The sequence below is a fragment of the Artemia sp. Qi Xiang Cuo genome, chromosome 20 (genome assembly GCF_049724085.1).
Source record: "Artemia sp. Qi Xiang Cuo chromosome 20, ASM4972408v1, whole genome shotgun sequence".
In the NCBI taxonomy this organism is placed as follows: domain Eukaryota; kingdom Metazoa; phylum Arthropoda; class Branchiopoda; order Anostraca; family Artemiidae; genus Artemia; species Artemia sp. Qi Xiang Cuo.
Genome location: NC_142813.1, coordinates 25,706,652 through 25,730,200, shown reverse-complemented (window position 1 = coordinate 25,730,200; position 23,549 = coordinate 25,706,652). Strand labels below are relative to the sequence as shown.

Sequence of the window (23,549 nt, the reverse complement as noted above, 5' to 3'; positions counted from 1 at the left end):
CTTTATATCAAGCCGAGGGTCGTTATATAACGAACAATAAGATTATTGTCTATTTCTAGTCTTGCGGTTGAGGCAGTTTTTGAATGGTAGTTGCCAACAAAAGAAAAGAAAGCTCTAGGTTTGAAAGCGTAAAAAAAGCAAATGGGTGCAAGTTTGTTTTAAGTAGTGAAATAGCTCATAAAAATAAAGACCATAATACCGTGAGCTTAAACGGGTGTAAGTAATTATGACAGCGCTAGACCCTTAAGATCCTAACCAACGGTGCTGATCTCCGTTTCGCGGCCCTTCAGCCAGGAAGCAATGGAGGGTTGGGGCCCAGACATCCTGTGCTTTCACATACCCTTCGTGCTTGTCTTCCCCAGACTTCTCCTGGTACCCATTTAGAGCCTGGTTGACTCTGGCTGAGCTTATTGAGTTACGCCACTGACCCCCGTCCCAAACCAAATAATTGGCCACGCCAGGGATCGAACCCGTGCCTCTTGAACAAAGAATTCTCAACCGAGCACGCCAACCCAACAGCTTAAAATGGTGGGTCTGTGTTTTAGCATTCGGCTACATCTCTAAATTTTACAAATATGCTTCTGAAAAATTGCTGTTTTGAGTAACCGAAAAAACACTTTTTATTGGCTGATAAAGGTCAGAGTGATTCGTATCAGTAGCTGGGACCGAAAAAAACCGAAATCCAAAAAAAATAGACTATGAAAGGGCTTTTATTAAAAGCGAAAGAAGTAAATGACCCTCCAGAAGGGTTTGCTTGGAGAAATGTAGCTCAAATTTCTGCCTTATGGAAGCAGTTTTAAATATAATAAGCACCTGTGAAAGTTTAAGACAGCTATGAATATTTAATTTTCATTATTTAATAATTTGTATAAGCTTTTTTTCAAGGCAGTTACGTATTATAATGTGTATAGCTTGAAGACCAGTAAAATTTTTACTTAGACTTTCTTTTTGACCTTTTAAGAAAAAAAAGATGATATTTCAACTTCAATTATAATTATCATGACCGTTCAAATTCAATTATTATTATTTTTGAGTTTGTTTATTCAGTAAATATTTGACTCTACATATTATAATGTGTATATTTAAAAATGCTATTTTAATTTTGCTTTTCTTTTCTTTTGGACTTTGGTAAATCAATAAGCTTGTACTTGGGCTGGGTTCAGACTGAAAACGTAAGCATGGATAAGAAATTGCTTACTGAAGAAGTAAGAATTTTTTTTCGAAATAAGGCAAGAATAACCTCATTCTTGAGGTTATTCTTAGACTAGTGTAAGCCAACAATTGCTCATAGGTCTTGATGCGTGGCTCAACTAATTTTCATAATCTATACTTGTAAAATTATTAATTTCCAATGTATTTATAAACCTCATATCATATGGCCAAAAGCAAACAGGTATGCATAACTTCCCATAACGTTTCGGCGAAACGATTTTCGAAAACTGGGTTGTCAGATTGTGATTTCGTCACCATAAATAGTTGAATTTCTGATCGATTTTGATTCTGAATTTATCATGAAACTGGCTATGGGTATTTTGGGAGCAATTTCACAATTTCTCGTGAATAATTATTAATTGCTATGGCATTTTTGCTGCAGGAATGCTAGTGAAGTTTGTGGCGAGCGGGTGCTGCGCCAAGACTAGCACACTGCGAAGTTGGCACTAAGATCGAAATGGAATAAAGCAAGTCATGAAGTCTTGATAAATTTGGTAGGATCAGTTCCCATTGGGTAAAAACAAAAAACACAAGATTCTAAATTGCTTATGGACGGATAAATCTTAGCTTCTAAAGTTTACCGAGAATATCTCAGCGTAAATAAAAAGAGGAAAACGATACCACTGGTATTATTATCTTATAGCTATTCAGTAAAATAAGTAAATTCCTTAACTTTTTTTTTACCACTGACTTTGATTGATGTTTCACCTTGTCTCTCAACATACAGTATACAAACACTATTTTTCTCTAGTATATGGACTGAGGATGCACGTATGATAAACCACGAACACCATACAACCTTTGCTTGGCAAGTGAACAAGCAAAATTCCAAGAATAGGGCTCTGTTTTTGCAACAATAGTGGAAAATTGAATTCTCTCCAAATATTTCAGCAATATGTACAGTAGCCATTATCAGTGAAAAGGGGAAATATATTTGGTTGTTAGAAAAATCATGAAAACACTAGTTAATTTTACACTGTCATATGAAATAAGTCCCAATTTCTTAAAATTTTGTGCTTTTACTTTCCAGGGAAAGCATCATAGAAACCAATAATCAGGGTTGCGACCCCTAGTGATTTATCACTTTCTGGGGATTATTTAGATTGCCTAAACAAAAAATCACTAAATTCGTACATAGATCACTTGATTATTGAAGAAAATCACTAAAGTAACCAAAAAATCACTAAAATTTAGGGATTTTTCTTCTCATCGGCGGCAACCGCCTCCAATCAAAAGCATTGACCCTTAAGCCTTAAAGATTTTAGACAACAACTTGGTCAAATTGTCTGTTGAATGAGTCATTAATATGTCGACCTATACTTGCTTATGATATCCGTCTAAACTCAGCCGCAATAGTCAACCATATGTTTAGGAAAGTAGATTATGATTTATTTTTTTGGGGGGGGGGGGCAAAAAGAATAAAACTAGTTCAGTTTCAGTTCTGCTTTTGATAGGGCTACTTCATTTTATGTTCTACCTGTTTTTATATGGAATTCTAGTAACGTAGCCTATAACTAGGCTAAGTGTGACTTGAGTTTGGTGCAATGGTTCTTCATACAAGATATGAATCAGCCCCAAAATTGATCAATTGGCGAAAAATTTGAATTTTCGACATCCCCGTGGATGGGGTTTTGTCCTCCTTCAGGTGAAAATCTTATCATAATAACAAACTAAATAATGCCTTTATATTCGTAGGGTATAGCATGGCTAGATGACAACGTCAAAGCATATTTGCAATATAGTGTTGCTAGAGATGGAGGCCCACATGGATTTATGCCCATTCACGCGGATGGCAATAAAAATGATGGTTTTAGAGACAAAAACGATTGGACTTGTTCTAAGGTAAGATAAGGACTATTTAACAGTTGTGTCGCTCAGAAATGAAAAATAAATATATTGTGGGTAGTTTGAAATTATAAGAGATAAAGATAGTGTTTCCTTTGTGTTCTTAGAAAGTTGGCCCAGGGTAGGAAAATCAACTTTTAAAGCAAAAGATATACAGTTTCTTTTTCAACACCGATCAACACTCCTTGAAGAGTTGATGAAAAAACATTTCATGATTGTATACACAATTTTGTTCATGGGGTTTACCATTTTGACAATTTTGAGGGGCTGGCAACTTCACCTGGCTCATCAGATACATAGAAAATGAGTAAAGATCGGGTTTACTTGGGTAAGATTAAACTGGATGAAGGAAGGGCGGTATAATGGACACTATTGATGTACCTAAAACCACAAAATATGTAAAACAATGACCCTTTGATTTTTTCTTTCTGATTAATTTGCTTACTTATTCTATCTGTTTTTCTATTCTTTGTCTCTGTTTTACAGTGTTTTTCAACAAGCTTCAGACGTAGAGAAGTGTGTTACCGATGTGGGGAAAAGCGTGAAGTAGCCGAAGTGTCCCTAGATGTTTTAAAAGAACTTTCGAACCATCCTACAAATAGTAAGTTCTAGGACCTATATCCAAAGTTGGCTTGAAATAAGGCATGCGTTTTTTTTCAAACAATGTCGACTATCGTTCTCCAACGTTAAATATCGTTTTGAATAATTATTCAAACTCAACAAGTCATATTTTTAGGAAGTAGGAACACTTTTCTAAATGGCTGTGGTATATTGTCAATAACACAGCTACAACTTGGGTTTTAGTTAGTTTTAACATAGATATTACTTAGTATGTGCTTTTATTTGAATATCTATTTGGCAATGAATTGTTTTTATGTATATTTTTATTTTTGACCTCTCCAAAATGAATGAACAATTGTTTTTATGTATATTTTTATTTTTGACCTCTTTCCAAAATGAACTGAGTTGATTTTTGGGAGGTGACTCATCTATGAATAGTTGAGGTTGTAAGTAGCGTAAGTGTTAAAGTTCTCTTGGTTTTAAGTCTCCGTTTCTTAATCCTTCTTCCCGTTCCGTATTTGGCCCTGATTGTGGGTTGTGGCTCTTTGCCATTACTGATTTGGCCTGAGGGTAGGTTATTAGCACTAGTCGAAAGGGGTGTGGCATTTATTTTTCAATTAGTCTCATCTTGTTATTAAAAATCTTGGGTTTCCTTGGATAAAAGTTGCTCTTTAAAAATTCGCTTCAACGATAATAGGTAGGCCTAAGCTTTCTTTTTAAAATGTTAATATACCTAAAGTTTGTAAAAATCATGCTATAAAGAACTATTATGATAACACTTCTTGATTGAGACAATAAGATCATGTATTCGATTTCAGTTTCAAAACTACATAAGAGGCACAGGGAAACTTTCTTGAACCCAAAACTGCATCTACCATTCTTGTATTATTCTAAAAAGATGTAGATAACTCAGTTTTCGATATTTTATAGAAAGAATATATTCTATAACACCATTTAGCTGTTTCTTGACGTCAGTTCCTAAAATTTGTTTAATCAGTTCTGATTAAACATTCAAAAATTTTCGACTTACGTCAAAAATTTGTAATTAGAGACAAATTCCCCGGGGGGGGGGCTTGGCCCCCCTGCCACTCCCTGCTGGTGGCAAATTCAGCCCATATTCAGCAGGGAGGAGAAGGATATATTACAGATTTCTACTGAATTTTCGTGAAGATTGTCAAATCTACATATAATTAGACAGTAATTTCTGTTCTTTTTGGGTTTGAGTTGAATATCAGTTTTATTTCTGTAAATTACAAGTTCATTATTGGTTTCATTTTTATTAAGTTGTTTCTTTTAACTTTTAGTTCATTATTCATTATAATTTCTGTTATATTTTACTCTGTTGAAAACGTATCTTCGCTCTTTACTTTTGTTTAAAAAAACTGTTTTTTTTTCATATTTTATTCCACATAAGATCAACCAAGAAATGACACTCAGTGTTGAAGATTCTAAAAAAATAGTAGGTTTTTCTGCATTGGATATATCATATTTGTTTTTGGCTTTACAGCCATTCATAGTTTCGAGGGTTTTGATTTATTTGCATTAATTAAAACACATACTAAAACTGTTTGTCTTTTAAAAATAATGCCTATCTTTTCCGGTGGAAACTTATATAAATAAAAGTTATAGATATTACAGACAAGAAAAAACCTCCAAATAACTACGCAAAGCTCTGGGTAAAAGGAAAAAACAATAATAGATTTATGGATCTAGAATACAAGTGCGTTATGAAAAATTCGAAAGTATTATATGTTTGAAATAGAAATTATTTGTAATTAGAGACAAATTTATCAGTTAAAGGAAAATTTATCAGTTAAAGGAAATTAGAATTATTAGAATTATTTTTAGCCCAAATTCGAAAATGCAATCGAAAGTTCTCCATCACCCTAAAATTAAATCAGATTTTTCAAGCACTCAAGAGCTGAAGTGGAGTAATTTTTAAAAGCGTTTGATTAAAAGTTATAGATATTACAGACAAGAAAAAACCTCCAAATAACTACGCAAAGCTCTGGGTAAAAGGAAAAGCCAATAATAGATTTATGGATTACAAGAATGTTATAGAATACAAGTCCGTTATGAAAAATTGTGCATGATTTGAAATCATGTACTAGTCCCTCCTAGCTTATGATTTTGTTACTTTTTTTAGGTGAGTACTGGACTTTGGTTTTTTGTTTTTGTTCTTTTTTTGTATATTTATTTCTCTGTGCCTTGCTGACCATGGAGCCTTATAGGGGAGAATATACTGAACTCGTTTTATTAAGTTAAATTGGTTGTTAAACAAACAAGCTCAGAGATTTTATTATTTCTGTATAACTAATAATTGATTCTTGAAAAAATATTATACTTTATTATTTATTGATAAATCTTATATTATGTTCTAAACCTTTTTTTTTGTGGGTTCGATTTTCTTAATGTGACAACATTAGTTTACTATTTACTAAATTTGGAAGCGTTGAATAATTTTTTATTTTTTAGCGGTAATGCTGCGATCTTTAGACACTCTTGTGACGGAGGAGGCTGTTGTAGCCAAACTGGCTGGAATTCCAGAAATAGCGAGTCTTTCCATTAAGAGTGCAAGGATTGGTAAAGATCCAGTAACTAAGGCTCATAGAGGGATCTGCTATATGGAGATGAACAATGTAATGGATGCAATGAAGTTATATCAAGCCTTAACCAGTAATCCTTTGCAGTTCGAAGAAAAACAAGGTGGGTTTTTCTCTTGGGTTTTGAGATCGTAGCCAATACTAGATGAGACTAGAGAAAGTTCATTAACCCCCTCTCCCAGCTTCTTAAGAGAAAACGAAAGGCAGTTCAATTAAAATCGCATAACTAACCAAAAATAAGGAACGTGTGATTCACGTAATTGCAGCCTTCTTGATACTCAATTAATAAGCTCCAATGTGTTTGATTTAGACTTCTCTCAATTTTTTTAAATAATACCATTCAATATTTTAGTATTGTCACATAGCATAAATTGAACTTCATTCAATATTTTGCCGTGGTCAGTTTTCATTTAGTGTTCACTACCGGGTATCAATCTTCCTTTAACCAATTCGTATATTAACCAAGTAGTTAATATTTATACGATAAAACTCGATTCTCTATTAGATGCTGGATTATGTTACATCTATTTATGTAAGCCCTATACGGACTCCTATTTCGAAAAGGAAATAATAATTTGGCTATTGAATTCTAATTTTTTCATTTTTGTAGCAAAGTAATTGTTTTTTCTTACTTTGAGTAGTAAATAAAGTGAATTTCCTATAAGTCCTCTCCACATTACAACGCAGGCGTCCAATAAGTGCCGTCGCAAAGTAGCATCTTACTTGGCAGTTTTAAAATTTGTTGGCAGATTTTATCTGAAAATACCATTTTTACATATAAAAATACTTGTTGCTCAACGAAAAGCTGTCAAAACATAAGTTGTGCTGCTAAAGTCTCTGCAGTTTTTAGAATTTTGTCGAGTTCTGCTAGTGGCAAGTTTGGAACGTTTTGCATACATGTTACAACGTATTACAAAACATTTTAGTCATTAAGCTGTAAATAGTTTTCAGAAGCAAGGTTGACTTTGTTTCTAGAAATCCATTCTAGAATATACCTAGAATGTCCTTAACGCACATGAAAACAATTTTTTTTTGTTAATTAAGTTCATAATTATTATATAATTATCAAAACCAGCCGTGCGAAATTTGTACTCGCGTTCTTATGAAAATTGGTATTTTATAATTCAACTAATGGACAAAGTTTTCTGTATTCTACTTTCTATTATTACTCTTTTTTCAGTTTGTCTTTCTACTTTTAGGACGTTGAAGTTAGTAAAAAGATATATGACTGTCTTGTGAATTCGTGTTAAAAAGTGTGCTTTAATTTGATTGGCTTATTTTTGTGACGTTGATCATCACACCCTTTTTTTCAATCACATTATTCATTTGGTGTGTGGCAGAAAATCCAAATAACTAGTTAACTCTTTGTTACTTTGTAGTTAGTAGCTTAGCCAACAATAAAAAAAAAAATGAAGAATGGTTAACGAGAATCTTTAGAGTCTGAAATATGTAAAAGGCAATTCGTAATGAAATTCTATTTGCATCTAGCTTTGAATGTTCTGGAATTTGGCTGATGCTGTTATTATATCGTATGGTTAACTAAAATTTTAAAACCAGCTAACGGTGTTTCTTTTTTTGTATCGGAATTTAAAAGATGTAAGCTAATCAGAATTTTCCAAACAGTAATTTTATTGGTCAGTCTCTGCCTTGGTTGTGTCCAGTTCTCAATGCTGGCTAATGCCTTGAACCAGATTTAGATTTGACTGATTCTGGAAATTAGCTCCGTCTTCGTCTCCACTTTGAGAAAATCCGAGCTTGAATGTGCCTTAAATGAGTGGAGCCATTAAGTCGCAGCGCAGCGGTTAGCTTCTCCAGAACCCAATCAGTTTGTTTTCTAAAAAAATGAGGGAAAAAAACAAAACTTCAATTTTCATTCATTGGCTTTCTCATTACATGAAAGGTATGCAGAGGGCTCAATCAATTGTAAATTAGAATTTCTACTGTCCTTTTTGAGGATCGAAAGTGATAAAAGGGAAACTAACTCCCCTACCATGTTTTTTTTGTCCTCATAATCTACCCTGGCATATTTTCAAAATCTTTAGGTAGCCAATCTGCTCAAAATAATCAAAAGGTCCAGCTCCTTAGCAAATTACGTGATCCATGCACCCTGAGGGCCAAGAGCCCTAAATTATGCAAATTACCCATTGTATAAATATAAATTTTGAAGTGGAAATTAGGCGGCAAGACAGCTTATATTTGTGATCTCCATTGCTAAGGGAACCCCAATGTACGCAAAAAAATTGCCCCCCCTCCCAAAAAAATAAAATGTGTTAAAAAGAATTTTTGATGATTTTTTTTAAGATGATAATAAAACAGGTACGCATGGTTGTGGCTTGTTCGATCCCAAGCCTATCAAGATGTATTCTTCCAATTTAGACCAACACTGTAGACATCATAGCTCAAAGATTTGAATTCAGAAAATTTTTGGTTGTTGATCCTAGACGACTTTTGGCTGTGGGACATGGAATAGTATCCTTTGGTTAAAGGCGTCCCTAGTTATTTCATTTGTTAATAGATAAGTCTATCTATCATCCATACCTATGTCATTCCTAGGGTAGAACTACGGTAAGATAGTCATAAAAATAAGGGTTAGTAAGAAATTAACCAATGGGACCAAATGTAATTTTCTTAGACATTCTTAGACAGGGTGCTATAAGAAAAACAGATATACTTCTGCCAAAAGAAGTCAATCATTTCTAGTATATTTACAGAATCCCTCCAAAGTGCACAATATCCCCCCCCTCTAGTGAGATGGAATTCTCTGTAAGTGAATTCATAAAAAATGATAGTAGTGACTCAGAGGAATTTTTATTACAGTTACAGGAACAAATAGACATACTGTGTTATGTATGTAACACCCAGTTAGAAATGAAATCAATCAATCAATCAAATGATTGACTAACTGGTCAATCAACCAGTTAGAAATGAGGTGTTTTTTTTATTAGGAGATTTTGACATGTTGGTCGGTACAAACAGGGATAGATGATATCCTAGCCTAGGTAATATTGGTGTAGGAAAAGACAACTGTATTGGCTACAGATTGCTGCAATTTTGTAAGTATAACAGTCAAGGCCGTATCCCGGGGGTGGGGGGTCACCTGGTTTGAACCCCCCCCCCCCGAAATTTTTGACCGAGTCGAAAATTAGTCGTAAATTAGCAAAACCTTAGTAAAAATTAGTAAAATTAGTCGAAAACCGAGTCGAAAATTAGTACCCCCCCCCCCCCGAACAAAAATCCTGGAATCCCCTCTTGATAACAGTCTAGTTATAACAGTGCAGTATTTGGTCATTAAATGACCAGTAAGTTAAGATGTTATCCACATAAGGGGAAGAAATTTAACCATATTGATTACGGTATTGTAATGTATTTATAGCAGCATGGACTGTTTCGCGCGGATGTGAAATCAAACGCTAAAAAATATAAAATAACCATATTGATTATGGTATTGTATTATAGTTATAGTAGCATGGGCTGATTCGCACTGGTATGATATCCTACGCTAGAAAATATAACCTCATTAGAATAATTTACCTCATTAACGCTAAATTTGGATACTTACGTCATCTGCGCTATAATTATATTAGCTTTTGCGAGTACGGCTGTCAGTTTCAAAAAATTAAGCAATGCGAGATGATTACAAAAAGTTGGACAAAATTGACGATCATAACATAGAATCACCTATACGCAACTATGTTTTCAAGATTATAAACTCAACTGCTGCGGATAGAAGTGAGCTAAGTTCTAGCATGACTGTAAATCTGTAACAAATAAAAACATGGAATAGAAGTCTTGTAGATACAAGCGGGCCAGTGCCTGTTGAGACAGAAAGCATTTCCACCAGATTAAAGTCAAGAAAAAGTCATTTGAAGAAAAGCAGTAACCAAAGTACTAGGAAGGCAGTAAATCAGAGAAAAAAGAAAATTCCTGGCCTGTGCTTTGAAAATTTGAGCGCATTAGTACCTTCTAAGACTGAATGTTCTTCCACTGGATTACATGACAAACCTGGTACATACATTGCTAAAATTAAACGGTCAAGAAAGCAGCATTTTGAACAAACAAGTGACCTAGGTCTTATCAAGGCTGCAAAATCTGAACTGAAAAGTCATGATTCGAACATTCCAATTTTGAGAGGGTCTGCACCTGACAAGGAAGAATGTATTTCCACCCAATTAGGTGATGAAACGGGTACAAACTTTTCTAAGCTTGAACTCTCAAGAAAAAGGCGTTTTGAAGAAACGAGTGAACCAGGTAGCAAGGCTTTGAGTCCAAAAAAAGAAAAACTCTTGATTTGAGCTTCAAAAATTCGTGCGCATCAATACCAGTCAAGGCTGAAAACATTTTCACCCGATTCTCAGGCACAACCATTTCTAAGATTGAACCGCCAAGAAAAAGATATTTCGAAGAAATAAGTGAGCAAGATCCTAGTAGGATCGTGAATCCAAAACAAAGGAAAACATGTGAGTTGAGCTTTGAAAATTTCAGCGCGTCAGTACCTATCAAGGCTGAGTGTAGTTCTGCCAAATTACCTGACTTGAACTTCGAAAATTTTAGCGCGTCAATTCCTGTTAAGGCTGACTGTTTTTCCGTCATATTACCTGACGGATCAGGCACATCGAAGTTACTTGATTCAAACGCTGCAGATATAGACGCTTTAGATGAGAAAACTAATAATCTTTTAGAAAAGGGAGTAAACCTCAATTCAAAGGCTGACAATTTGGAAGACTGCAAACAAACACCTTTACACATTGCTGCTGCAAAAGGTAAATTATACATTTGTCAATTACTTGTTTCCAAGGGTGCCCGTATAGATACATTAGATTATAAAAGGCGCACTCCTTTACATTGGGCGGCAAAAGAAGGGAAAATATCAAAAGCTAATTATCTCTTAGAAAAGGGAGCAAACCCCAATTCAAAAGCTGACAATTGGTGGATTGTGGACGAACACCTTTACACTTTGCTGTTGCACGAGGTGATTTCAACATGGGCAAGTTACTTGTTGCAAAGGGTGCATACACAGACGTCAAATGACTTTTTTCATGTTTTACTTTTTTCAATGCTTGGCATGAGAATGGGTTTACACCATTACATTATGCTGCCAAACTGAACAAAGTAGATATTTGTCAGTTACTTGTTTCAGAAGGTGCATGTATAGACACCATAGACAATGATGGTTACACTCCTTTAAATTGGGCCGTAAAAGAAGGGCGAATATCTGTAGCCAATTATCTTTTAGAAAAGGGAGCAAGTCCCAATTCTAAAGCTGACAATTTGGACGATTGTGGACGAACACCTTTCCACTTTGCTGTTGCACGAGGTGATTTCAACATGGGCAAGTTACTTGTTGCAAAGGGTGCATACACAGACGTCAAATGACTTTTTTCATGTTTTACTTTTTTCAATGCTTGGCATGAGAATGGGTTTACACCATTACATTATGCTGCCAAACTGAACAAAGTAGATATTTGTCAGTTACTTGTTTCAGAAGGTGCATGTATAGACACCATAGACAATGATGGTTACACTCCTTTAAATTGGGCCGTAAAAGAAGGGCGAATATCTGTAGCCAATTATCTTTTAGAAAAGGGAGCAAGTCCCAATTCAAAAGCTGACAATTTGGACGATTGTGGACGAACACCTTTACACTTTGTTGCTGCACGAGGTGATTTCAACATGTGCAAGTTACTTGTTGCAAAGGGTGCATACACAGACGTCAAATGACTTTTTTCATGTTTTACTTTTTTCAATGCTTGGCATGAGAATGGGTTTACACCATTACATTATGCTGCCAAACTGAACAAAGTAGATATTTGTCAGTTACTTGTTTCAGAAGGTGCATGTATAGACACCATAGACAATGATGGTTACACTGCTTTACATTGGGCCGTAAAAGAAGGGCGAATATCTGTAGCCAATTATCTTTTAGAAAAGGGAGCAAGTCCCAATTCAAAAGCTGACAATTTGGACGATTGTGGACGAACACCTTTACACTTTGCTGTTGCACGAGGTGATTTCAACATGGGCAAGTTACTTGTTGCAAAGGGTGCATACACAGACGTCAAATGACTTTTTTCATGTTTTACTTTTTTCAATGCTTGGCATGAGAATGGGTTTACACCATTACATTATGCTGCCAAACTGAACAAAGTAGATATTTGTCAGTTACTTGTTTCAGAAGGTGCATGTATAGACACCATAGACAATGATGGTTACACTCCTTTACATTGAGCCGTAAAAGAAGGGCGAATATCTGTAGCCAATTATCTTTTAGAAAAGGGAGCAAGTCCCAATTCAAAAGCTGACAATTTGGACGATTGTGGACGAACACCTTTACACTTTGCTGTTGCACGAGGTGATTTCAACATGGGCAAGTTACTTGTTGCAAAGGGTGCATACACAGACGTCAAATGACGCTTTTCATGTTTTACTTTTTTCAATGCTTGGCATGAGAATGGGTTTACACCATTACATTATGCTGCCAAACTGAACAAACTAGATATTTGTCAGTTACTTATTTCAGAAGGTGCATGTATAGACACCATAGACAATGATGGTTACACTCCTTTACAATGGGCCGTAAAAGAAGGGCGAATATCTGTAGCTAATTATCTTTTAGAAAAGGGAGCAAGTCCCAATTCAAAAGCTGACAATTTGGACGATTGTGGACGAACACTTTTACACTTTGTTGCTGCACGAGGTGATTTCAACATGTGCAAGTTACTTGTTGCAAAGGGTGCATACACAGACGTCAAAAATGCTTGGCTTGAGAATTTTACACCATTATATTATGCTGCCAAACTGAACAAACTAGATATTTGTCAGTTACTTATTTCAGAAGGTGCATGTATAGACACCATAGACAATGATGGTTACACTCCTTTACATTGGGCCGTAAAAGAAGGGCGAATATCTGTAGCTAATTATCTTTTAGAAAATGGTGTAAACCTCAACTTGAAGGCTAACTTTTTGATGGATCGTGGCAAAACAAATTTACACTTTGCTGCTTCACAAGGTAAACTAGGTAAACTAGATATGTGTCAGTTACTTGTTTCAAAGGGTGCACATATAGACGCCTTAGACAATAATAAATATACTCCTTTACATTGGGCCATAAACGAATATGAAATCTCTGTAGTTAATTATCTTTTGGAAAAGGGAGCAAACTCCAACTTGAAGATTGACAATCGAAAAGATCGTGGACGAACACCTTTACACTTTGCTGCTGCACAAGGTAGTCTAGACATGTGTATGTCATTTGTTTCAAAGGGTGCAGATATAAATGCTTTAGATGAGGATGGATGAAAGATCTTAAGCCGAACTGGCCAGCCTTGACAAAAACCAACAAAGAGAAAAATCTAAAAAAAGAAAAAATGAGACTGTGGCCAGTGGACAGAAAAGAAAAGACAAATGCAAAACAACACGGATATTTCGCCTGTATCCAAAACAAGGCGTCTTCAGCACGAAAGAAACACAAAAAGAACAGGATAAAAAAAAAACAAGAAAAAACTAAAAACCAAAAAAACCGCCACAAAAAAGAAAAAAAAAATGTACAATTGGTGCAAACTGATCCACGTAGGGAAAAGATGCTATTATAGAGTTACTTCAGTGAGGACACTAGAGTAACTGAGGAAAAATAAAAAAACTGTAAATTATTTTAATTATTCTGTTGCGAAATAATCCTTTTGTTAGCTATTACAAAAGCAAATCGTTTTGGTCGAGCAAGTAAAATAGTCCCCTGGTGATTATTTAAAATCTTAACTCCCTTATTGACTGTTGATTCACTCTTTAGAAGGTTATCATAAATTGGGTCAATATTTAAATTACCTGTGTCCCTATTTATCGAAAGGTTAGCAAACATATGTTTTCTGAAGACGCCTTGTTTGGATACAGGCGAAATATCCGCGTTGTTTTGCATTTGTCTTTTCTTTTCTCTCCACTGGCCACAGTCTCGTTTGTTTGTTGTTTTTTTTTTTAGATTTTTCTCTTTGTTGGTTTTTGAGATGAGGATGGGTTTAGACCGTTGGATTATGCTCTGTCCAAGAAATACTTTAGTATAGCAGAATATCTTCTAAAGAAAAAAGCAATTTATCATCCCAACAAAACACTAAAAGAATATCGAGAATTGCTAGAGGATCTAATAAAAAATTACACTATAAGAAAAGCAGCTAAAATGAAGTTGTATCCTATACTGTGCAACCTTGCTTTTAATGAATCTAGTTCTCTGAAATCAATATGCCGGCATATTATCGTAAATTATACATGTACAGCCAAATTATGTGATTACGTCGAACGGTTCGACATACCACAGTGTTTGAAAAGCTACTTGAATTTTGAGGATGAACTTCGATGAATTGCGGATGAACTTGTGAGTTCGCAGGTCAGGAATTTTCTTTTTTCTTCAATTTACAGCACTTGTGTGATGAAAGTGTGTGTGTGTAAGTGTGTTTGAGTGTGTTTGTGTGTGTGTGTATATGTGTGAGTGTGTGCTACATTTCCTGTTTGTTTCGTCTATTTTCTTGTGTTTTGACGAACTTGTCCTGTCCTTAAAATGAATGTTTATGGATTTACCTGATATTATATGCATGCTTCAACAAAAATCTACTTCAACCTCTATGTTTACTAAAATTTACGAAAAAGGACTTGAGCAGATAAAGATAAGCTTTGTATTCTATTTTTGTTACCATTTAAAATTTGAATGTTCCAGTGTTTTCTTTAAAAAAATAATGTTTATTTCAAATGATAAATTCTAATAGAAATGTTCAACATTGCATTGTGTTTTAACGACGTAGACGACTCTGAATTCTTTGTATTACGCAAGTCCAAAGATGCAAATTATTATGATAATTTTAAGAGTATCGACCCTCATTCGTAAAGAAGAAACAGCTACCTATTTTTACTGCAAGTAATTTAGCATATCTTCATGCAGAGACTTGTATAAAGTCCAAGTTAAGGGTATTTTTGTGTAATAAATGGAATAAATTCTTGAATTACTAATGGAAATGGTTTCTTTTGTGCTAAAAATAAAATTTATGTTTCCATTGTTTTTAGAATTGAGAATAAGTTTATGATGCCGATTTGATTCTTGAAAACTCTTCGATTTTCCAATTCCGTTTGATCATTCTATCGCAAACCGATAATTACACCATAAAAATAAATAAAGAAATAGTGTTTCTTTTGTTTCATTTTAATTTTGTAACTCGTTGTGAAAATGAAGATAGTAATACTCATTATAATCTAATTGACTCTTACTGTTTGTTCCTTTCACTATTTGTATCTTTATGTTATGGGAGGTGAGCGTCTTTTATTAGGTTGCTAGCTATCAGGGGGGGAATCTCCAGCATTTTTATTGGGGTGTGCATGAGGGGCTCATATCAGGATAGTCATGGGGCATGGGCTGTGTAATTTTTTTTCCAGATTATTGGGGACAACTCATCCCCCCCAAACGACGTCCCTGCTAGCTGCTGCTGCAACCCGGATTCCTTCGACTCTTTGTATCTTTATGTTATACTGTTTGTTTTTTTAGCTCAAGTTTCGTATTGTCGACCCATTTCACATGAAGCAAAGCATGAAGCACAATCCACATATGTAAGTGTCTGTTTTATTTCAGTTTTTCTCAATTAATAATTTATGGAAATCATGGAGAGAAATAATGAAAATAGAATTTTTTTGTGGGTGGGGGGGGGGCTTTTGAACGAAATAGAAATTCAAAAAGCTAAAGAATTTGATAAAATTATCATTTGATAGTTAGTTGGAATACTAGAACAAAGAAATAACAAAAACTTTTTTTTTGGTTTTGAACTCACTAATAATAAAAGAAGTCAATATGATATTAAAATTAAACGTAAATTCATGCTCCCTTTAAGAAGGTGACGAGACATTTGAGATTTATTTGAGGTCTCTTTTCAAGTTTTGTGTGCTATATTTCTGCAGTCCTTGGATTTCAATGTTTGTTATTTAAATCTCTTTGCTCATTTCTTTGGACTTATTTCTTTTTATATTATTTATTTATTTCTTATTTCTTTCTAGGATTTTAATCTCTTCGCTTATTTGAGGTCTCTTAGCAAGTTTTGTGGGCTATTTTTCTGCATCCCTGGGATGTCAATGTTTCAACATAATTGAGCCATGTAATGTGGCAAGGACGCAGAAAAGGATATGATCAGAGTACCTAAAAGAGGAGACATTATTCTCTGAATACTAAAAAACTGCTTTACAGACGCTCTACCTCGTTTTGGAATAGCCTCCCAAGGGAGACTATTTCTGAAAATGTTAATTCCTTTAAAATGAAACTCAACAGACACAGTTCTTGGGATAAAAACTAAGTAAAGATTTGACTAGTGGAATATGAGGCCGTAAATTTTTACCAGCCCCGTGCCAGAATACCTATTATAAAAAAGAAGTTTTTTTCTTTTAATGGGAGGGCTTTACCTTTCTAATTTCATTATTAATATGAATAACGAATAGTGTGTGTAACCCATAATGACTAAATAAATTTGGTGACTAAAGTTCTTTTGAAAGCCAATCTGATTTGATGTCATTTTTTGAGTGAGTACTCACCCTTGGTCTAATGAACTGAATTCCAAAATAGTAAGCGAAACCTGAAAATTGTTTCCTTAGACAATTAAAATAACATAATGAAAAACATAAATTTATTTTTTTGCTCTCCTTTTTATTGACACATGAGACGCTTATTTACGAACTAGGAGAGTATACTAATAGTACCTCCAAAAGCTAGAAGCCAGACTTAGCGCTTGTGTATGGGAATGGAGCTGGGGCCAGTTCCCTCCTCTCTCCCTCCAAAATTTACAATTTTTCTAGTGTGGGTGGGAATACAAATTGTTCTTTTTAGGCTCGTTTTGCTGTTTTGACTGTAAAGATTTTTGTAAAGCTTTTTTTTTTTTTTTTTTTTTTTTTTTTTTTTTTTTTTTTTTTTTTTGAAATGGGTAAAAAAAGGCTGCTTCACCCACTGGTCGTCTCACTTATATCCTCAGATGATAAGGACGTTGTCTAAACGTCGCGTCTTTTCCAAATAACGATTTACTGATATACTAGAGTCTGTAAATTAAAGCCATAGATCAGGCCTCAACTAAACTGAAAATTCCTAGAAAGGGAGGTAAAGAATTAGGTGACAACGTCATCAAAAAGTTATATAATGTTGCTTATCTTAAAAAAATTGTTTAGATTTCGCTCGAAAGTCTGGAATGGATAAAATTAGCTTCTGATCGCACTCTCGAAAAATGAGATTTGGATTGTACTTTTAATTTTAGCATCGTGTTAGAGGCCATAAATCAGGGTTGCAGCCTCAGTTTTCTTAAAAATTGTAACTTTGTCAGAAATTCACATTAGGTCGTGCGGCGCTCTGACGATGTAATATTTGTAAAAAAAAAATCGGACATTGACCATGCAAGGTGATTCCAAGAATTAAAATTCTATTTCAGAACGTTGTGGATATGCCGAGTAACATGAGCTCATTTTCAAACAGACCGTGGTAACGAACTGTTAGTACGGAACGACTCGGCTCAATAGTAACTGAAACTCTAAAAAACGGAATTTTAATATCAATGGATTCATCAAAAGAATCAGCATATCATGTTGATTCAAAAATATATAAGATTCATCAAGTTTAGTGATACCCATCAAAAGTTACGAGCCTTAGAAAATTTGCTTGATTTTTGAAATGGGGGTGGGGGGTAAATACTCACTAAAATTCAAGGCATCTTAATGTAAAGCACACCATCATGTTCAGCGTACCAGAGAACCCTACTGTAGAAGCTTCAAGCTCCTATCTACAAAAAAGTGGGATTTTGCTATTTTTGCCCGAAGACCCATCACGGATGCGTTTTTATTTGCTTTTTTGTTTGTTTTTGTTTTCTTTTCCGCGTGGGTGATTTTATCGAAATAATGGTCCTAGCAGATCAGGAGATGATGCATTCAATCGTAAATTAAAAGTTCTAGTGCCCTTTTTGAGTGACCAAGAAGATTGGAGGGCAACTGGGCCCCTCCCACGTCCATTTTTCCCCAAAGTTGTCTGATCGAATTTTTGAGATCTCCATTTTGTTCAATAAAGTTAGATGATCAAATAACTATGTCTTGAGCTTTAAAATGACCCCACGAAGTCCGTGAGGAGAGGCCTGTAAGTTATGAAAATTTGCCCGTTGTTTACGTTCATATTTGCTATTGGGAAGTATACAGACATTTTTAGGAGGAATTGTGCTTTGGGGGAATTTCCGTAGGGAAAAACTTACTTGGGAGGGGAAATTTCGGGGGGAGGGGGCGGATGAATTTCCCAGGGTAAATGTTACACTGGGAGGATTGGACTGAATTACTATGCGACATTCCTTTTTATTGTCTTACATTCTCTTTGCCAAATTATCCGTGGGCTATTTTCCGCGTGTTTTGATTTCTGGGAAATAATTCCCGAGGAAGGGGGCATTTCTGCAGTTATCGAGAATCCGATTAGGGATTAAAGTCTTATTCAAATGAAAAAAATGCTAAGAAGAAATTTTCAGGCTGAATCGTCCGCAAGTAATTTTACAGGGAGGGGGGGGGGTCTCAGCGAGACTGAAACTGTCTGGAGGGAATTTGGTGAGGGGTGCACTTTATGTTGGATGAAATTTCCCCTCCTCAACACCTCATTCTTTGCGCTAAAGTTTGATTCTTTGTCGCAATGAGGGGTTGAGGAGGGGACAGCCCCTTTCATATACGGAACAATTTCTGTTCGTTTTAAGTTTTAATGTCGCTCTATACTTTCAGTAAAAAAAAAACTTGTTTTTTTTATTTAATTGGAACGTAGAAGCCGGACATCGACTGTACAAACTGATTCCAATCCATTTCAGAACGTTGTGGACATGCCGAAAACGTCTTGTAACGATTACTTTTTGCATGGTATGAGAAAGCAACCGGGTGAATGAATCAGTATTTTTTTTTACAATCAAACTGATATTCACTTTTTCATCTTTCAAGTTTTTCATCTTTCAAGTTTCATGTATAAACAAGGATATTACGAAAATATATCTTGGGAACTTTTTGAGATTCATCGTAATTGACAAAAAGAGATACTTCAAATCACTTGAAAACAAAGCACCCCTTCGATTGAAAATTGGCAGTGAACAGCAACTTTTGAATAATTAGATCAACAAATTAGTACCTGTTTTAAGCACGAGCACATTTACACCTGGTGGTGCAGGCAGATTTGCTTTCAAACTTTTGTACTTTTGAACACAACCTTTTTTACAATTGCACTTGGTCAGCTCCTTGCACGTAGAAGACGCTTCTGGTAAATCACTCAAATGTGGAACCCATTTTCCGCCTTTGTCTCGTTTCCATCCCCATTCTTAAGGATCGAGTTTAAATGGATCACATCTGAGCGACAGACTCAAGATTTTGGCTTGAAAAACAGCGCGTCAGATATGCTGAAATGTTGCTGCTCTCATTGGAGGAATTCTGTCCACCGATTTGTCTCGGATAAACAGGTTTTTGCGAGCCTTATTGATATCAGCATCGCCACTCGTGCAGTCATTTAGAAGAACTGCAAATCGTTCGAGCTCAACAATAACGTCCTTGTCAATGTCTTTGTTACATTCGGTTGCACTATTTATCGATAATGATATCTCAGGATAGATATGTCATAAGTTCCAGCCTGTAGCACGGTCAACGTTCGCAAATGAAGAAGTGATGTTGCAGCCAAGAAGGGATGGAACGTTGACAATACTTTACATTTGGGAACCCCGAGCTTTGCAGCGATGCAGTGTATCGGGGTAAACTTTTATCCACAATTCATCGATATTCAAATCGGGAAAAAATAAAACCAGCAAAACGAGAACATCCACGTTTACGGACTAAACCATCAGGAGCTTGTACCCATTATCAGTGCCTACCTTCGCGTGTAGGACAATGCGTGTATCTGCCTCTTCATGTGTACTGGGAATTATATATCCAGTATAGATCATTTAGTCAGAACACTACACAAGTTCTTTCCTCGTAGCAAATAGCTCTCGATATTTTGGTTAGTCGATCTTTTCCAACTAAATATCAGGAAGGAAGTCAAATAGCTCTTGCTTAATGTCATCAAACTTCAAGAAGTCTTTCTATTTCGACTTCTGGGGTATCCTTGCCGTGAACAGAACCTAATTTGTTGCCTCCCTTTCTAAAAATTTCAGCATAGTTGAGGCATCATCCACGACTTTAATTTACATCAGTAAATCGTCAATTGAAAAAGACGAGACGTTTTGTGAGGTTTATACGACGTTCTTATGATCTGAGGATAAAAGTGAAACGACCAGCAGGTTCAGCAGCATTTTTGACTCATTGCAAGACCTTCTTGGGCTATTAAAACCCCATTTGACAATGCAAGAATTTATACAACGTTTTGAGAACGTTTTAGTGAACGAATTTGTTGTCTCTAGTTCCAGGATTGTTCAGTGCGGTTGAAAGTATATGTCCACCAACTTTCATGCTTTCTTGAAAAAAATGTACGATTCTTCTGATTTGTAAAGCTTAGCCGCCCAACTATGCAGGAAATGTTGGCCAATGTAAGCCATCATAGGTCTTCCCTTGAAAACTGTCTTGTTTAACTGCATCTAAAAAGTCTATCACCAGTTTATTAGCTTGAGTTAGGAAGGTGGATTCCCTAATCCAAATTTAATTGGGTTTTCTTGCAGGCATCTGGCATTCAAACTCGAATGCATTCAGCTGAAATGATGGCTCCTGAATATGACCCAAGCAGAAACTACAACGCAACTCAAATTCATACTTTTGCTGATCACTCTGCCCGTGCTTATGCTAGAACTCCTGAAGAATATACATATTATTATCAGTATTATTATCAGTACTATAACGGGAGTACGGCACAGCAGGTACAACTTCGCTCTCTTTCTTCACTTTTTTTACCCTTTTCTTCTTTCTTCTTCTCTTATACTTTCCTATTTTCTGCCCTTTTCTTTAGTTCTTTAGATATTTTTTTCTTTAGTAAAGCCCTCACATAACTGCCGTGTCTTCATCGATTTAGAGTAATTTACAAAGCTTATGAATCATAGAGTTTTTAATTGGATTACACGACTTGTAAATCTAAGAGGCATGTTGCATAGCACCTTGTGGGCCACCGCAACCAAATTGTAAAGTAAAATCAACCCAATTGGATTGTAAAAACAAACCCAATTGTAAAGTAAAGTACCCAGAAAGTAAAATCAATAAAGGAAGAAAAGGCAGCTATTATGACGACTCGTACAAAAATATTAATGCTATAAGCCAAGGTGTTCTCTTGGTAATAATTAAGTTTGAAAAATTAACACATTTAAACCAAGGGTGAAAGCAGTTTATATATATATATATATATATATATATATATATATATATATATATATATATATATATATATATATATATATATATACTGCTTATAATGTAGAAACTGCTTTCACCTTTGGTGTAAATGTGTTAATTGTTCAAGCGTAATTATTACCAAGAGAACACCTTGGCTTATAGCATTAATATTTATGTACGAGTCGTCATAATAGCTGCCTTCTCTTCCTTCATTGATTTTACTTTCTGGGTACGGTCAAATTGAGTTTTATAGAGTCATTCTTTCGATTGGTTGCCGTCTCTACTGGCCTGTGAAAGAGGTGACTTTCCTTTTTGTGTGTTTGCATGTTTCAGAGTTACTCCTTGGCCTAGTTCTTGTAAGTTATTTTTCAAGTGGGTTAGTTAAGAGTTAATAGTTTGTGTTGTTTGTCAGTGAAAGTGAGTTATATTTTCTAAGCCCGCTTTTGGTTATCCCCTAAACCAGTCAGGGAAAAGGAAGAGAGTTTGAGGTCCGTTCTTAATATATGTTGAGTGTGGCATCTATATTTATACTCCCAAGGTATACATATATATATATATATATATATATATATATATCTTCCTCCCCCTCAGACATATAATATTGATAATCATAAATTTTGGATGCTATATTTTCAAGCTGCACTAAATGCCTTTTTACTTAAGTTTTGTGTTTTTGGCAGATTTTTTTTTTCTTGTATGTACAAGGAAGTGAATTTTCTTTCTTATTTGATAGCACATTTACTTTATGGACCACCTTTAGTGTCAAAACAAGTTTGGACTAAAAAATCGAATGGTGAATAATTGATGAAAATATCTTCATGAAAAATCATATAACAATCGACATACTCGTTGACCCAGAGCAGTTTAAAATTTAAGTCTTGGGGAGACAGATTTTTCCAGGTGGTTGGGGGATTAGAAGAAAATATGTTCGTTTCAGGCTATAAGTTTTCAATCTCTAAGAATTTTCCATCCCTTGTTGCAGTTATAACGGTACCTATTAGATTCTACACGGTGCAATAGTGGAGACAAGGCACAGAAGCATTGATTTGATGGTAGTGCCGCAGCCATAAACAGCTTTTTCAGGGAAAAAATTGTCACCAGAGACCAAAAAGCCTTTGATTGGTGAATACTTTTTATAAATTTATAGAGAGTAATCAAAGGAGATACCCACAGTCTAAAGATTCCTACCGTAGACACCCTCAGTCGATTTTGGTAGTTCCAATGGTGAAAAAACACCTTGTAATAAAAATGGAATTAGGAAGGTCTTATAAATGATTGCCAGAGATAAATAGGTACCATAAACTATCAGATAAAGAAAAAACGCAGAAAGAGCCCTATAATCCGAAAGTCATTTAATAAGAAAGAATAAGATTTCAGATTTGTAGGTCTCCTGTATAATTTATGCGCTCCAACTTTACAGCTTTTCAATACTCATAGTCGAAATGCATATAAGAGTGGTCCTTCTTCAAGGTTTTCCTTCTTAATGGATGAAATACGGGTTTTGTATAGGTTAATGTAAATGGTAAAAAGGAAACAATAAAGAAAGGAAGCAAAATGGAAAATTTTCAGAGTAATGTCCGGTTCGGGATTAGTATCTACAGAATGTGTTTTTAACTACGAAGTCCAAATGTTGCTGGTGGACCATTGAAACACAACAGATGATCTTGCGATAAAAGACGGTATACTTATGCATCTCTCAGAGGCAAGCTACATCCATTTCATACATACTATAAATATTCAAATGAAATACCTTGTAACAGCATAGTGGACATAGCCGTGTCTGGATACTTTCAGGCTTTGGCTCGATCTCCACTGTTGCAACATTAAATAGAATTTCGTAAATATTTTTTTGAGGGGGGTTAGAGTGGGAAATAGAGGACCAGGGACAAATTCCCACAAGTTTTGGAATAAAATATCGTCAATTTTGTTTGGGGGGGGGTCTGCTGAAGGAGGGCCAAGGTCAGCCTCCCTAAGCTTTGAAATAAAATACTGTTTGTAAGTTTATTGGTGTAT

At 35.2% G+C, this 23,549-nt stretch overlaps 1 protein-coding gene across 3 annotated transcripts in view; it reads left to right on the top strand.

The window, feature by feature from the left end:
• LOC148940042 (RNA-binding protein 5-like) overlaps nucleotides 1-23,549 on the top strand; it is a 150,177-nt gene that overhangs the window by 42,520 nt on the left and 84,108 nt on the right. For all 3 annotated transcript variants that reach the window (XM_089106288.1, XM_089106290.1, XM_089106289.1), the window contains exons 6-10: nucleotides 2,908-3,054; nucleotides 3,544-3,658; nucleotides 6,094-6,324; nucleotides 15,742-15,803; nucleotides 20,876-21,070. In XM_089106288.1, the coding sequence (XP_088962414.1) occupies nucleotides 2,908-3,054; nucleotides 3,544-3,658; nucleotides 6,094-6,324; nucleotides 15,742-15,803; nucleotides 20,876-21,070 (750 nt within the window). The remainder of the gene's footprint in view (nucleotides 1-2,907; nucleotides 3,055-3,543; nucleotides 3,659-6,093; nucleotides 6,325-15,741; nucleotides 15,804-20,875; nucleotides 21,071-23,549) is intronic.